The 16300-nt window shown below is 48.8% G+C and overlaps 1 protein-coding gene across 1 annotated transcript in view; it reads left to right on the top strand.

Annotated features, from left to right (window-relative positions):
* Positions 1-16300, top strand: part of ELK3 (ETS transcription factor ELK3) — a 68822-nt gene that overhangs the window by 21828 nt on the left and 30694 nt on the right. The window contains exon 2 of the mRNA XM_012775322.2: positions 5171-5379. Coding sequence (XP_012630776.2) covers positions 5173-5379 — 207 coding nt within the window. The 5' untranslated portion in view covers positions 5171-5172. The remainder of the gene's footprint in view (positions 1-5170; positions 5380-16300) is intronic.

Here is a 16300-nt window from a genome sequence, read left to right as displayed (position 1 = left end):
GTGCCATGGCGTCAGCCTAGTTCACAGCAACCTCAAACTCCCAGGCTTAAGTAATCCTTCTGCCTCAGCCTCCTGAGTAGCTGGGACTACAGGCATGCGCCACCATGCCCAGCTAATTTTTTTTTTCTATTTATTTTTAGTTGGCCAATTAATTTCTTTCTATCTTTTTAGTAGAGACAGAGTCTCGCTCTTGCTCAGGCTGGTCTCAAACTCCTGACCTTGAGCGATCCTCCCGTCTCAGCCTCCCAGAGTGCTAGGATTACAGGCGTGAGCCACTGCGCTGGGCCTCATTATATAAGAATTATAAATCTTGAGCTTTTACCCAGTTTTGTTGCTTGTATTAATAGTTAAGAATGGATATAATAAAAATTACAATAAAAAATCATTTGTCAATACTAAGAACGTATTGCTTTTTTTCCTGCTCCTTTAAAGGAGGTATGTGTGTTATTCAAATTTGACAAGCTATTTTTTCAATTAAATTAAAAAAATTTTTTTGTAGAGATGGGGTCTCACTGTGTTGCCCAGGCCGGTCTCAAACTCCTGGCTTCAAGTGACCCTCCTGCCTTGGTCTCCCAAAGTGCTGGGATTAGAGGCATAGGCCACAGGGCCCAGCCCTGGCAAGATCAAGCCTATAAATTACAAAAGGAAAGGAGCAGTTGGGGAAGTAGCAGGTAGTTTTGCTCTCTGGAGCGGGCGGCGTGGGTCCCAGCCAGCTGCCGTGACAGTGGTGCTGGCCAGCGCCAGTAGAAATGGTGAGAGGCCAGCCGGAGACTGGCAGGCCCTGCCGGCCACAAGACTGAGGTGAGGTCAGTGGAAACCAGCAAGTATCAAACGTGAAGGGGGCACTTCTTCCTGTAAGAGCAGTGATGCCTTTAGAAGTGGACTAATCCTCCTCCAAAGTGCAGAGTTTGATTTTACATAAAGAACGGCATTAAAATACCTGATAACATTTCATACATTTGAAATAAGATCTGGATGGGGGAAGGGGAAGGAGAAGCATTTTTTAATTAGAAAAAAAACTTAGGGAATATTTTAAAGTGATTTCTAGCACTTCTTCCATGTGTTCTCCATATTTTTTAAGCTGAGAGTTGTGTGAAATCAGTTTAAATGAAGTTAGGCAGATAAAACATTTTAACTTAAAGCAGGCCTACGTGTGCATGATAATAAATCTCAAGTATCAACACTTTCTTGAATGTTGTATTTCATAAGAGCCACACTATGCTGTTTAAATGAATGACCCTCCTTATAGAGGCTTTCAGATACATTGGACTTTATTGTACCTACCTGTTAAGATATCAGACTTAATTAAGGGGATTCTAGGCATCAAGGAATTAACTTAGGAAAAAAAATCACTTAAATTTTTTTTTCTGATGAGAGAGATACTCACAGATGGGTTTATGACTATATACAGTGTTCGCGGCTTTCGGAAGGGCATGCTTCCCGGGACAATGGTAGAACTTTTCTTTTCCAACACCCTGGAGGGCAGAATTTGTATCTGGCAGAGGTGTGATATAGAACATACAACATGATCGTATGCGAAAATAGTTGGTAAATTATGACACTGGATTTCATCATTATTAAAATGCATTAAGAGTGGAACTAAAAGCAACACAGTGAGTGCCCTCGAATGGGCAGTGCCACAGCAGTGGTGTCAGCTGGTGGCTCACTGCCCACTGGTCCCCCTGCCAACCCCTCACGTACCCCTCCCCCAGAGAAGTGGTGGGGCCGGAGCTGCCTGGGGCCCCCGCAGTATCCCAGCATGCCTTCTGCTGAGTGTAGGAAGGAGGGACCCTTCTTTGTAGACGTGAGTATAAGCCCACAGGGAAGTATCTTTCAGTCTCATCTCTGAGTCATGTGTGGCCGGGAAAGCTTTATGTGACTACGCAGTCACTGAAATGGGTGGATCTGCCAGGGTAAAGGAGTGGCTGACAAGAGCCCGTTGGAGAAGAGGGGAGTGAGGCTGAGCGTGCTGTAGACAGAAGGCTCGAGCCCTTAGTCACCTCCGCTCGAGCCGTGTTGCTCACAAACAACCCTTCTGAGTAATCAATCCTCCGATGATCCCCCTATTTTCCCGGCCACCACCGCTTAGCTGAGTTGTGGTGGCAGCTCTGTGATTCCCAGTGAGCAGTCCTTGCCTTCCCTCGGCCATTCCTCTATTCCAGAATTCTAGGAAACCCCCGTAGCAGTGGGTCCCTGGCCCCACCATTTGCTCCTCTGCCTGTTCACTTTCTACTCTCTCCCATTTCCTTTTTCTTTCCCCCTTTCTTTCTTCTGCCTTTTCCTTAGGCTGTGGCTGCAGTGCCTGTGGCTGTCACTTGGCCTGCTCTGGCCCCCGAGTAAAGACGTGATGAGCCAATCCACCCACATCTAGTGGCATGCTTTTTCCTGTGTAGACACACCTCATGGTTATGAATGTAAGCTGCAGAGCGTAAAGACACTGGCACCCCAGCAAACAGAGAATTTTTTTTTTTTTTAACAAAGATGTTGTGTGTTGTAATAGTCAACTTTTGCTGCCATGTGCTGCGTAACAAACTTCCCCAAGAGTCATTGGCTGGCAGTGGCATTTATTTTTCTCACCAGTCTGTGTCAGGGATGCTGCTTTGGACTCTCGGCGGGTGGGGCTTGGCTTCAGGTTTGGGGTTGGGTTCGGGTCATCTCTGTGTGTCTCATTCTAGAGTAGTAGCTTCACAGCAGGAACAGGAGCACAGGAGGAAACGTTAGTGCAAACTTCCAGTGCCTTCTAAGACCCCGACTCAGAATTGGCACATTGTCACTTCTACCCACCTGTCCATTGGCCAAATGAAATCACATGGCCAAAACCAAATATCAGTGGGGTGGGAGGAAAGTACTCCACCCGCTCTAGTGTAGTGCTGCAGAGTCACTTAAGGAGTGAGCTGTGAACCTCTAACTAGTCTGCCATACAACGGGCCTCAAGAACTCATGCCCTGAGAACACGCTGTCTGCCACAGGGGGGTGGGACACCATGACACGTGATTCCACGAAGCCCCCAGGAGGCCTGGTTGGTGGGAGCACTAAGCGTAACATACGGGGATAGATGTTTCTGTTGCCCTGCCGTCCCATTTGGAACGTGGTGTGTCAGTTAAAGGTGGGGGGTGGCAGGGGCTGACCTCGTTCTTACCTGGCGTGCGACCCAGAGGCCCAGCAGTCCCCTCCCCCCAGGCCTCCAAACCCACTGGCGGCCTTCTGCCCTTTGGAGCAGGTTCCTTTGAGCACCCACTCTGTTTCAAAGATATTTTAAAGCTTTCTGCCTGAAGTGTTTAGCCAAGAAAACCTCAAGAATCGGAGACAACTGTTAGCAGTTCTCGGTGCCAGTGACGAGCAGGAAGTGTGTCGCTCACCCCCCAGTCGTCGGAGGGTGGCTTGCATTAGGACTTGGAGCCCATCAGCCGCCGCGAATCCCAGCAGTTGCGCTGGCAAGATGCGGGAGCCGAAAAGGTGGTTCTGATCCAACAATGAAATGATTTACTGTCTCGACTGATCATTGTGCTGAATATTGATCTCTGTAAAGAATATCCCCTTTAAAGGACCCGTGAATAAACTGCCCCGTGGGGACTTGGAGAGTGTGCCTTGCCTGCTTCCCTTTAACGGAGAAACCCGTGTTGCACCCACGTTGCTCGGAGAGACGACAAGATGCATTCTTCTGCTTAAGCACGTGAAAGGAAATGAGGAAATGAATACTCGCTGGATGGCTAGATATTTTCACATCCATTTTTGTGTGGGAAGGGAGAAATAGAATTGTCAGAATCTGAAAGCCGCCTCCCTGTTTTAGAGGAATGGCATGGAGTTACGGAGTTGACAATTTTGGTACAAAGAGCCCTCCCTGGGGCAATTATTTGGGCTTCCAGGTTGCTCAGAGTTGCACATCTTTCTCACTGCCCTGCTGGTTGCTGTCATCCCAGGCTGCCCCTAGGGCATCAGTGTCTCCTACCATCATAGGGGATGAGCCCTAATTCCCTCTGGGCTTGTCAACCGTCTCACAGCTGGGCTTTGCAGCTCCTCTGCACGCCAGAAGCCAGTTTTCCACCCTCCTGCCTTTCCTGGCTTCCTGGTCCCATCCTGCCCAGATCGAAACTGAGGGCACTTGAGGTGTCCCCTTTCCACAGGGGACCTGCAGTGAGGCTTTTGTGGCCAGTCTAACCTCCCCCCTTTTTTTTCTAATTTAATGAACATTGAGAAAACAGATGGATGATGATTATTACTTAGAATCGGTACCCATTGCCATGAGAGTCCTCAAATGACTGAAGTTGAGAAGCTGCCCAGGAGTGGGGGAAAATGCCCTTGAGAAGACCCTGTTTGAGTTGGGTCATGATGGATGAGTAGGGAGTTCACCAGGCTCCAAAACTAGAGAACAACATTTTAGGCAGAAGAAACAGCACTTACGAAGTTCACACCAGAGTCCGAGGAAAAGGATAACATTTTATAGGCTTTCCTCTCTTTTCCCGTCTGTGCAGCCGTTACAGGGAGGTTGGACTTGCAACATGGCGAGTGCCTAGGAGAGGAAGAGAAGGTCTCTGCAATTGGCAGTGACCGATTCTTCAGTTCTGCAAGCTTGTACTGACCGGGCCCTGCTATATTTGAGCATCGTGCTGGGGTATCAGAGTGCCAGCGACACAAAGAGTAATCCCACCAGGTCCCTTCCTCGTGACGCTCACCATGGAGTAGGAAGAACATTTGCACTTAGAGACATACCACCACCTCGTCACCCCAGGTGCCTGCACAAGTGCACTTAGCACAGGGCGCAGCGTTTCAGCGAGAAGTGGACAGGGTGGGTGGGAACACACACTCGTGTTAAGCGCGGTATCGTGTGAACAGGGGCTCGCTTACCAAGTGGTCATTTCGTTAGTCATTGTTTTATGTTATTCCCGATGCATCGCTGTCACTTGCTGGGGTGGGGTGGGGGTGTGCACGGTGAATGTGAGGATCTCAGGGCTCCCTTGTATTTCTGAGTCGTGGCTGCTCACAGAAACCCAGCCAGAAAGCTCCCAGCTCGGTTTGTCCTGTTGCGGTGGAAGTCAAAGCTACTTTTTATTAGGTTCACTGGGGGAGGGATGGGGGCAGCTGAGTCTCCCATTCTGAAGCCCCCTCTCTCCCCTGCATGTTCACTGGCGTCTTGACGGACAGCTCTGACCTGGCCTCTTCCCCCCTCCAGGTATGGAGAGTGCAATCACGCTGTGGCAGTTCCTGTTGCAGTTGCTGCTTGATCAGAAACATGAGCATTTGATCTGCTGGACCTCAAACGATGGTGAATTCAAACTCCTCAAAGCAGAAGAAGTGGCCAAGCTGTGGGGTCTCCGAAAAAACAAAACAAACATGAACTATGACAAGCTGAGCAGAGCCCTGCGATACTATTATGACAAGGTAAGCCATTGACTTTGCATGTGACTGCCTGGCGGGAGTGAAATCCACCTTCATATTTCATTGGTGAAAGAAGATAGCAATGTGTGCTATGAATCAAATTCGAAAATGAAATGGAGCCAATCTATGCCTTTTTTGTTGTTGTTGTTGTTGTTTTTTGGAGAAAAACTATTGTATAGGGATTTCTTTTTACCCCCTGGAAGCCCTTTGGATGTTACTGTGGGTTAAATCTTGTTTCCTCTGCATATTCATCTGTAGCTTGCTGAAAAACTTTGCTAACCAAGAGAAATTAGATATGGGGAAGTTCTGGGGCTTCTGAGTTGCTTGAGTGACAAAATGAATGTTAAAATCTGGAAAGTCTGTCCTGTCTGGTTTGTAGTTCAATCAAATGGGTCTTTTCTGGGAACAGGTAGCTTGGACAAATTATTTTTTTTCAACAATTTGGTGCCTCGGGGTCCTTATTTGTGAAATAGGAATTGTAACAGTACCAATCTCGGGATTATTGTGAAGACTAACTGAGCCATTACATGTCAAGTACTGAGAGCATTGCTTGGTACACGGTGTTTGCAACTTCCCGGGAAATGTCCGGAATTGGAAGAAAAAACATTTTCATTTTTAAGTCACTGAGATGAGACAGAGTGCTTTGTTAAGGGAGAATATAATGTGGTTGCCATAGCTAGGACAGTTGGAATGAGGTTTAATGCATTTCTGGAAAAGTAGTTAATATGCTTGCTAGGGCGAAATTATTGTTATTTAGGATAACCACTTCAGGCCTGTAATTGTTGCCCATTTCTGTTGGAATCTGTTGTTGCTGAATATTTTGCCTCCCAGACATAAAGACTTAGACGAGTCATGATGATGGTTAAGCTTTTGTTCTGGTTTTCTTGTTCATATTAAAAGGTGAATTAAAAACTGATTTAAATATTAATTCCTGATCTATATTTAAGGCCTTCCCTCTGCCAACCTCTTTGGAATTCAAGACATAAGGATTACACATTTCAGGAAATAGAGACATCATTAATTATAAAGTGTTCCTTTATATGATCGTAATTGCACATGATTATGTCATTGAAATGCTAAAGGTGCTCTCCTTTAATGTAGCAATTAATTAATCCTGACTTACTGCAGAGTCCTACTAACATATAAAAGCTCTTCTTGCAAATTGCACTGTCTGAAAGCCTCACAGATGGCTCATTGTTTTGCATGTTTCCCCAGGTCCTAGGCTCTGCTAGGGGAATTGGGACCCCCTGAAGGAAAACAGTCCCTATTGCCTGCTGGCAGAGTGCCTAAAAGCTCCTTTTTGAGACTAAAAAAAGCATTTTTTATTGTTTTAAATCAAGGTGTCAAAGAAAAGAAGTCCTGCCTGTGTGTCTGGAATTTGGATTCATTTCTTCACTGGCCTGGGTGGGGGGGCTAAGGGTTGGGTCTCTTTGGCAGAAAGGGATCCGCTGGGTCGGAAGTGACTGCTCGCTAGACCGGGAAAGCCATTGCTGTTTAGGCTATACCTGATCTCCCTTGGGCAGACTTTAAAAATCTCTAGAGAAGGCAGTTGCATAGCCTTTAGTGGTCAACAGGTAACGTTTTGGTCCTTTGTGTTAGACTTCTAAGGCCCTGTGCTGAACACCTTTAAACTTTACAACAACCCCATGAGACAGGTGCTGCCGTCGTCATCCTCCTTATACAAGTGAGAACATGGAAGCTGTGGCTGAGAAACCTGCCCAAACTCTCACAGCCAGGAAGCAGCAGAGCCTGGATTTGAACCTGGCTGGTCTGCCCAGGTTCCCAGCCAAAAGGCACACACAGGCCCTGCCTTCTGGGCTATTCATTTCCTTTGCGTTTGAACGTCTGAGTTCCAGGTAGGTGATCAGGCTTGCAAAGGATATTACAACCTAAGTTTTGTTTATTTCTTTTCTTTTATATTTTCAACTTTCTTTTATTTTATTAGAGATAGGGTCTCACCCTGTCGCCCAGGCCAAGATGCAGTGGCTGTAGCTCACTGTAACCTTGAACTATTGGGCTCAAGCGATTCTCCCACCTCCAGCTCCTGAGTAGCTGGGACTACAGGCATGTACCACCATGGCTGGCTAATTTTTTAACTGTTTAAAAATAGAGACAGGGTCTGGCTATGTTGCCCAGGCTAGTCTCAAACGCCTGGTTTCAAGCAATCCTCCCACCTCGGCTTCCCAAAGTGCTCAGATTATAGGCGTGAGCCACCGCGCCCGGCCAGGGGTGGTGTTTATTATCAAGAGCTTCAGTACCGAAAAATCTAGCAAACACCGTGCATCAGGCTGAGTCCAAAGTTTAGGGCCCAGGTGGCCAGTGTGTCCTGCCGAACAGTGCCGTCCCCTTCCTCTCTTGCTGGGCAGAGCGTGGGGGCTGGCCACGTGACCTGGAGCAGCAGGCTGGAGCTAACAGAGGGGGCAGCCTCTTGTCCTCCTGGTCATGCAGCCTTGGCCACCAAAAAAGCAGAGGTCCCTTGTCTCTCGTTTCACATTCACACACGAGTACGCATGCACACACACGCATGTTTGACTCTTCCTTGTGAAATGCTCTCAACTGATGCGTAAGACTGAAAGTTAGACTCCTAATACAGTTAAGAAAGAGGAGGAGGAAGAGGAAGCCAGAGGAGGATGAAGAAGAAGGAGGGGGAGGGTGTGAGGAATGGAGGTGAGAGGAAGAAAAGAGGGGAGGGAGGAGGAATGGGAATGTCAAAAGAAGGTGACAGAAATCACACTATACAATTTACGACGAATGCTTTCTTTGAATTTTGCCGGTGTGACTCTGTGACTCTGTGTAGAAATGGAGCTGTATGAGTCGCCAATATCCGACCATATTTGACCCGCAGAGCTGGCGATCTGAAATGGCTTGGCCTCCAACCCGAGAGACAGGTTTGAGCAGGGTCTTTGTGGATGCGAAGCCGCCTGGGCACCCTGGGCGCGCTGTGCTGAACTGCGTGAGTTTCTCAGTTACCCAGCACCGCAGTCTGCCCTGCCTCCTTTCAGAGTTCTGATCCTCCTCTTTTCCTCTTCCTCCTCCTCTTCCTCCTCCTCCCTGACACTTTCAGAGCTTTCCAGTGGCACAAATTAGGGTAATTCCCGAAGTCGGCAGCCGCCGTCTTTCCTGCCCTTTGCTCGCTATCATCTCTTCACTCTTGGCTGAAACTGCACATCCCTTGGTTTGTCCTAATAGGGAAGTTTTCCTGCTCCAGTAGACAAGCATGAGAATCTCATTATTTTTATATGTTATATATTTTTAGCTCATTCCAGAATATTGAAAGTGGGCAGAGGAAAAGAAAGTGGAAAATGCGTGCAAAATGTTGCAGAAGGCACTGGAGGAAAATAGTCCATGTGCTCATGGGGTCAGGTTGGGACTGCGGTACTTTAATCATTGTTCCTCCAAAAAGTGCTTTTTTTTCCTGCCCCTCCCAGATTATAATAATAGCGAGGTGATTAAGGCAGGAGCTCCAGGCCAGATTGTCTTTGTGACTGTGGCTGGTTTGCCTAATCTCTGTAGATCTCAGCTTCCTGTTCTGTAAAATGGGCGTGACAGTAGAGTCTACCCCATGGGGCCGTGGTGGGATTAGCTGCATTAACGCATGTGCAGTGCTGAGAACAGGGTCCCAAACATGGTAGGCATCACGGGACATTAGTCATATACGGATAATAATTTTTCTATCACTGATTTGAAAAATTCAGACAAGTGCTAAGAAGAAAATGAAAACCTCTGGGCCGGGCGCGGTGGCTCACGCCTGTAATCCTAGCTCTCTGGGAGGCCGAGGCGGGCGGATTGCTCGAGGTCAGGAGTTCGAAACCAGCCTGAGCAAGAGCGAGACCCCATCTCTACTATAAATAGAAAGAAATTAATTGGCCAACTAATATATATACAAAAAATTAGCCGGGCATGGTGGCGAATGCCTGTAGTCCCAGCTACTTGGGAGGCTGAGGCAGGAGGATTGCTTGAGCCAGGAGTTTGAGGTTGCTGTGAGCTAGGCTGACGCCACGGCACTCACTCTAGCCTGGGCAACAGAGCGAGACTCTGTCTCAAAAAAAAAAAAAAAAAAAAAAAAAAAAAAAAAAAAGAAAATGAAAACCTCTGTTCTTTCCTTGCTGCACAGGCACATGAAGGTGGGGCTGCCAGGTCTGGGCATGATGGCTCTTTTTACTTAGGAGCTATCAGCAACACTTTGTCCTGCTTTTTAATGACCAAAGGTGGATGACGACAGTTTCGTTACCCAGTTGACTATTTTCATATATTTAGGCTCTTCTGAAAACTCAACTACTAAGATGCTTTTGTATTTAAACGACTCGTCCTCACTCCTCTGAATCAAAGCCCACAGACTTCTCTGTGCACCCCCAGTTGGAGCGAGTCTCCGCCTTCTGTGCTTCTTTAGTGGCCGGTGTGGGCTTTGTTTTCAGTGCCATCAAGGTTAGAGTCCAACTGTCCCTTGGTCTCAGCTCACCCATTGGAAAGTGAGGATAATAATAGCACGTTTCCTCGTTGGATTGTGTGAGGATTAAGAGAGGTGATGCGTACAAGGCGCTCAGCACGGTATCAGGCACCTGGTAAGTGCACACTCAGGAATGCCTGTCGTTTTAATTATGTGCATTTATCAAACTTACTGCCTTCCGCTGCAGTCATCTGTTTATATAGCTCTTCCTCACAAAACTCTCTTTGTCGTGGTCTTCTGGCTTTTGTTTTATTGCTCTGGTACCTTGCACGGTTCTGGCACGTGTTAGTGGCTCAGTACATGCGAAATGAATGAATGAGCAAGTGGATAAAATAATGACTTGTATACTACTTAAACACACATCACTTATGTAATAAAAGTTAATAAGTGATAAAAGAAAAAGTCATTGCTTTTTGGTTATTGTACTATATCAGTTTGCTAGGGCTGCTGTAACAGACTGCCACAAACTGGGTGGCTTAGAACAACAGAAATTTATTTTCTCCCAGTTCGGAAGCCAGAAGTCCCAAATCAGGGTGTCATGGGGGTTTTGCTCCCTCTGAAACTCTGGGTAGAATCCTTTTGTGCCTCCTCTCAGCTTCCAGAGCTTGTTAGCAATCTTTGGCGTTATTTGGCTTGCAGCTGTGTCGCTCTCATCTCTGCCTCTGTCATCACATAACTTTCTCCCTATGTGTCTCTGTGTCCAGATTTTCCTCTTCTTATAAGGACACCCATCATTGGATTAGGGCCCACCTCATTGCAGTATGACCTCATCTTAACTTGGATGTATCTGCAAAGACCCTATTTGTAAATAAAATCACAGGTACCAGGGCTTAGGACTTCAACATATTTATGAAGGGGGACACAATTTAACCTATAACACACACACACACACACACACACACACACGCACAAGTCATGCACCATGTAACGTTTTGCTCTATTACAGACCACATATTTAATATATAACAATGGTTCCACACCTTGTTTCTTTTCTCTGTTTAGATATGTTTAGATACACGAATATTTACCATTGTGTGACGGTGGTGTTCAGCACAGTAACATGTATTCAGCACAATAACATGCTGTACAGGTTTGTATCCTGGGAGCAATGGCTAGACCATATGGCCCCGGTGGGTGGTAGGCTATCCCATCTAGGTTTGCGTGAATATACTCTGTGATGTTCCCACAGTGATAAAATCACCTAACAACACGTTTCTTAGAACATATCCCCATCATTAAGTGACACATGACTGTATTTCAGACACTGCTTGGCTTTTGTTTAGATTTTCAAACTTACACATAAAAGGAGAGCCTTGGAGGTGGTAGTTTGATTGAGCAAATCCTAAAAGGAAACTGCCCCTGTGACACACGTGCATCTAGATGCAACAGCAGGTGAGACTAGATTTAACAACAATTATACGACTAGACTCGGTGACAGGTGTGACGCTAGATTTAAAGACAGGCATGTCACAGTGTCCACAGCACATGCCAGGGCCCCAGGGTGAAGACAGGTAGAAAAGACCAGTCCTGTTTGGGAGCAACCCAGAGTTGCTGGGAATTCAGCGGTTCCTTGATCTGGTTTTAACAAATGACTTAGATGGGAAGAGAAGCCATGCTGGTGGCTTCAGTCCCCAAGGCCATGCCCAAAATCTAGCATTGGCCTTGGGGGCTCTTCCCGCACCTGTGTTTCTGTGGATTGCCCAAGTGGGGGTGTGTGTTGGGGAGACCTGGAGGGTTGGGGTTCTGCAGCTGAGCTCTGCCAGCGACCCACCTCCCCGCTTACAGCTTTGGAAAAGGCTGCTGGGAAAACCCAGTCAGAATTCCAAGGATGGAGGGAAGCCCCATGCAGGGAGCAGGTGTTTTACTCTCCCGTCAGCTTGAGAAACACGCAGGTGACAGAGGACAGCTGTGTGTGAGCTTGTGCGGGGCACAAACCAGAGCCTGCAGAGGCCTAAAGAGGAGCCTGGGCATTTCTCAGTCACCCTCTGCCAAGCACCTTGCTTTCCTCGATGTCACTGTAAGTCCTAGGAGATGGGTTTGACACTGCAGTTTCGATGGTTTGGATTTTTGGGTGCAGTTTTTTTTCCTTGTTAGGTTTAAACTGAGTCTTCCTAATGTAACAGGGAGAATATCTTTCAGAGGTTTTCTTTGTTAACAAGCTAACCACTCTTTTTTACTTCTTAACAACCTTGGACAAACTCACTTTCTAAATCTTTCATCTTAAGTGGAATAGGGCCAGATGCCCAGAGCTTGCAGGTAACTGGCCCGACAACTGCCAGTATACCCGAAAGGCCAGGGCTGAGGGGCAGGAGGAGCTGCAGGATTCACAGTGTTTATTCATTTCTTGAATAAAGGCCTAGGTTGTTTGTAGTTATGCATCTGCCTCCGGTCGACATGGCCCCTTCTTTCCCCTCTGCCTTTTCCTCAATCATTCAGCCATTCTGTTGAAAATACACCTCCCTCCCCATGAGCAGCTCGGAAGCTGACTGGGGAGAGAGGCATGCAAACCAATTTTAATGGATACACCATGTCAGGTGCTAGCATAGCCAGGATGCTGGGATCTTCCAGGAGAGCGGGGAGGGAAGCGAAGGCAGAGGGAAGGCCTCCGGAGGTGAAGACACTTGACCCGGGGCTTGAGGTCTGAGAATGAATTGCTCAGTATGGAAGGGTACAGGAAGAAGGAAACAGCATGAGCAAAGACAGGGACGTGTGAATGTGACTTTTTCAAGTGCCGAGTGTTTATTTAGGGAATGAGGGAGAGATGAGGTTGGAACAGGGAGTGGGGAGCAGAGTATGGTGTATGCAGCATGCTAAAGAGTTGGAACTTCGTGGTGAGAGCCAATATAGGGTTGAAAGCAAGAGAGGGCCATGATCAGATTTGCATTTAGAAATCAAAATCTGTGCCTCTTCTTACTCTTCTTGACATTGATGGCTTTACACTCCGATCGCACAGCCCTGATTTTTTTGGCCAGTTACCACAAATCCATTCCCCTCTGCTGGCCGAGTTGGCCCTGTCACACTTACGGCACCGGGAGTCCTACAGATCCCTCTCAAAAACTGCCCGGGGGAGGAGAGGGAAAGGGTGGAGTCTGGTGTTCACATAAGCTGGGAGACTCTCTCCTGCTGCCGAGAAGCTGAAGACGTGGATTCTCCAGGTTGCTGCAGAAAGAGACCTGGAAGCGTACACAGTCCCCCATCCTTTTCCGGCCAACAGGCCTTTTGTCCTTGCTGTTGTTGGCAGTGAACATTCATCCCAGGGGAAGGCTGAGAGCTCTGCTGGCTCCCTTCTCACCAGGAGATGAAAATGGTGATAGGATGAAAAATCCTCCCTTCTTCACAGCAACCTCCTGGCTCAGCCTCACAACGTACTGCACGATCTTTACTTAATTGAAAGGGGTTTAGGGGAGAACAGTCAAGACAGAGTCATTGGCAACCTGTTCCTGGACATAGAACGTATCGGCTGCTTAACTTAATTGGATAATTCATTTTAAGTTGTGTGTGCAAGCCCCACAATAAAATGTTAGTGTTCATAATACATATCTGAGGTCAACTGCCTGTGCCAAGAAGCCTAGCCCTGGTGGAATTCTTTAATTCCCCAAAATACATTTTATGAAGGTAAAATGATACATGGTCAGCGTGGAGCAAGAACAAACATCCAGCCGTCGTTCATAGCCTGAAATTTTCTAGAACTTGTTTGTTGGTGGGGGGATTTTACAGAAGACCCGTCTATCCTGGACTCCACTCAGGGTGTTTTATGAATAAAAGGGGCCCTCTGAGCCCAGCCCAGGGTCTGAGTTGGGGACAGCCTGGTGTGCTTTGTTGGTATCTTTTTTTCCTTTGTATTATAGCAGCTTCTGAAGTATGGCCTGAAGTATAACAGATGGCAACTGGACTATCGCCTGGGGGCCGAGGAGACAGCCAGGGCCTCTCTGCAAGCTTTTGGTCCTGGAAGCCGCCTCGAGACCTGTGGAGCGGCTGAGTGGCCTCGTGGAGGTCTTCCAATCTGGTCACATTGCCCTGGGAGGCGGCAGCTGGCGTAGGAGGCCCGGCTGCTGGGGGGCGCTCCATGTGGACCGGGGGTGCTGCCTGCCTTGCACGTGCTTCCAGGCCAGTGTCCCTGTGGCACACAGTGTTCCCCCAAATAGGGCAGTTGCTAAGAAACGGGGATGAGCCAGAGGCTCGGGAGCCCCGTCAACACTGCGTGGATGAGGATGCTTCTGCGCTCGGCGCTCGGCTGCCAAAGCTGCCTGGGCCGTGCCAAAGCCGCTGACGTCAGGCTGTTGCCCAGGCCCACACCGACTCCGCGTCTGCCAGCACGAACGGTCCTGCTTCTGGGATTTTAGCTGCAGGAAAATTTAGTGGTTGTGTAGACAAACTGACAAAAAACCCAACATGCACATCATACCGCCCACCATCCACCCACGCCCCAGCTGTTCCTCTGCCTGGCCTCTTCCCCGCCCCCTGCCTGTCCTCAGACAACGGTTTATCTCGGTTCCTACCCCAAATTTGTAACGCAGGAAGAGGAAACTCACGTGTAGGGAGCATTTCATTTTAAGCCGGCACTGCACTAAGTATTTTTACACGTATTAACTCATTTTCTAACTCATGATGTGCCTGTCTTCATGGCCAACATTGGGCCCATTTTTGAGGTGGGGATACTGAGTCTCAGACGGGTTTCAGTAACGGACTCAAGATGAAGCAGGTGGTTGGTGGCAGAACTTTCAGCTGAAAGTTGAAACCCAGGGTCTGTGCTCGGGTTCATGAGGCTGGAGGATCGTCCAGTTGCAGAGCCGCGGGCCCAGGCTGGAACCCTAGATTCTCCATGCTGCTGATCATTGCCCTGAGGGGAGCTGGGCAGAAGAGATAGGCCCCCCAGTGTTTTTTTTTATTTATTTAAATGACAATGGAAAAACTGCTGGCAGGACTATCAGAGTCAGCTGAGAAGGTGGGGTGCTGGTTCTGGTGGCCCCAGAACACCCCAGGCTTCCAGAAGTCACTTCCTAGAGCGGGCCAGATGGGAGTACGCGCTCCTGCGTGTGCACCTCCCCAGCTCCCTGTGGCCTCCAGGAAAGACTCCAGACTCCCTTGGCCATCTGGCCCCAAGCCGACTGCCTCCCGCCCCTCCCTCAGCATCTTCTCGTCCTTCCCGGCAGGGCCACTCCAGGCCGCCTTCAAACTCATCTCTGATCTTGCCTCCCCCAGCTGATGCCGTCACTTGGCGATTGCCTTCCCTGCTCTGTGTCCCCTCCCAGGGGGCACTTTGTTTCTCCTGCTGTCACCCTGTCTACCTCATCGGACCAGGTACTGGGTTTCCTTACTGTTCCCAGCGTCTCTGCAGCGCCTGGGCTGTGGCCGTGCCGAGAACATGTAGCTTGGGTGGTAAGGGACAAGAAGCAGCCTCTCCACAGCACAGAAGGACGTGTGTCGTCCTGGACTGGCAGCCCTGGAGAGGACCCAGGGAAGCATCTTGCCCTGGCCCCTGCAGGGGAGGTGAGTTTCAGAAGCAGCGGGTGACAAAGCCAGGAGGAGAGCGCACTCCCGGGCCACCTGTGGCTCCTGATGGTATCGCCCTGCCCCCACCCCAGTGCCATCTGCCAGCACTGGAGGTGGTCACTGAAAACAGGAGGGTCAGTCGTCGTTAGCAACTCCCCCAGCCAGCAGAGGAAAGAGGGAAGACTTGTATCGAGGGAGCAGTTTTCTATTTTATCTTATTAACATTTCAGAGGCCTTTGGAAAAAGGGACCGTTCAGTGTTTACAGAGCCAGGAGGGAGACAGGACTCCAGGTCCAGGGAGCAGCTGCCACCAGCTAAGAAGGGGCTGGAAAGATGCTATTAAAATGTCCAGCCTGAGCCTCACGGGCCAAGGTGTCCTGCCAGGCCAGTAAGGCGGCTGTTCTCATTAGCACCCTCAGGGGGCCTCAGTTGCTCGGGTGGCAAGGATGAGTGAGGACCCTCCCGCTCCCGCCACCAGCCCCGATCTCAGGCTGCTGAATTTGGTGAGATAATTCACACCGTGGCTTACTAGAGCCAGAAAATAAGGAAATCTCAACCCAAACCACAAGAAAACCTCTTCCGGGAGTCAGCAGAGTCGCCAATCCAGAGACAGAGCGCTTAGTTGGCAGCACATTATTCTTAGAAGTTTGCAGTGTATGTGAGCGGGTGTGCACGTGTGTGTACACACATGTCCAAACTTGAGTTTGAGGCAAGGGACGGCCCTGGGCTCCACCCAACCCTGTGCCTGTAACAGCATCACAGGGGACAGGCCAGGGGCAGTCCAGGGAGGCTCTGCCCTGTTGAACAGCGGTGGCTTTAAGAAGGGGCTGTACTGGTTTCCTGGGGCTGCTATAACAAATGACCACAAAGTTGGTGGCTCACAACAACAGAAATGTGTTCTCTCAAAGTTTTGGAGGCCAGAAGTCTAAATCAAGGTGTCGGCAGGGCCACACCCCCTTGGAAGGGTTTAGGGGAGGCTCCTCC

The sequence above is a fragment of the Microcebus murinus genome, chromosome 10 (assembly GCF_040939455.1).
Source record: "Microcebus murinus isolate Inina chromosome 10, M.murinus_Inina_mat1.0, whole genome shotgun sequence".
NCBI lineage: Eukaryota > Metazoa > Chordata > Mammalia > Primates > Cheirogaleidae > Microcebus > Microcebus murinus.
This window is presented reverse-complemented; position numbering and strand designations above follow the sequence as displayed.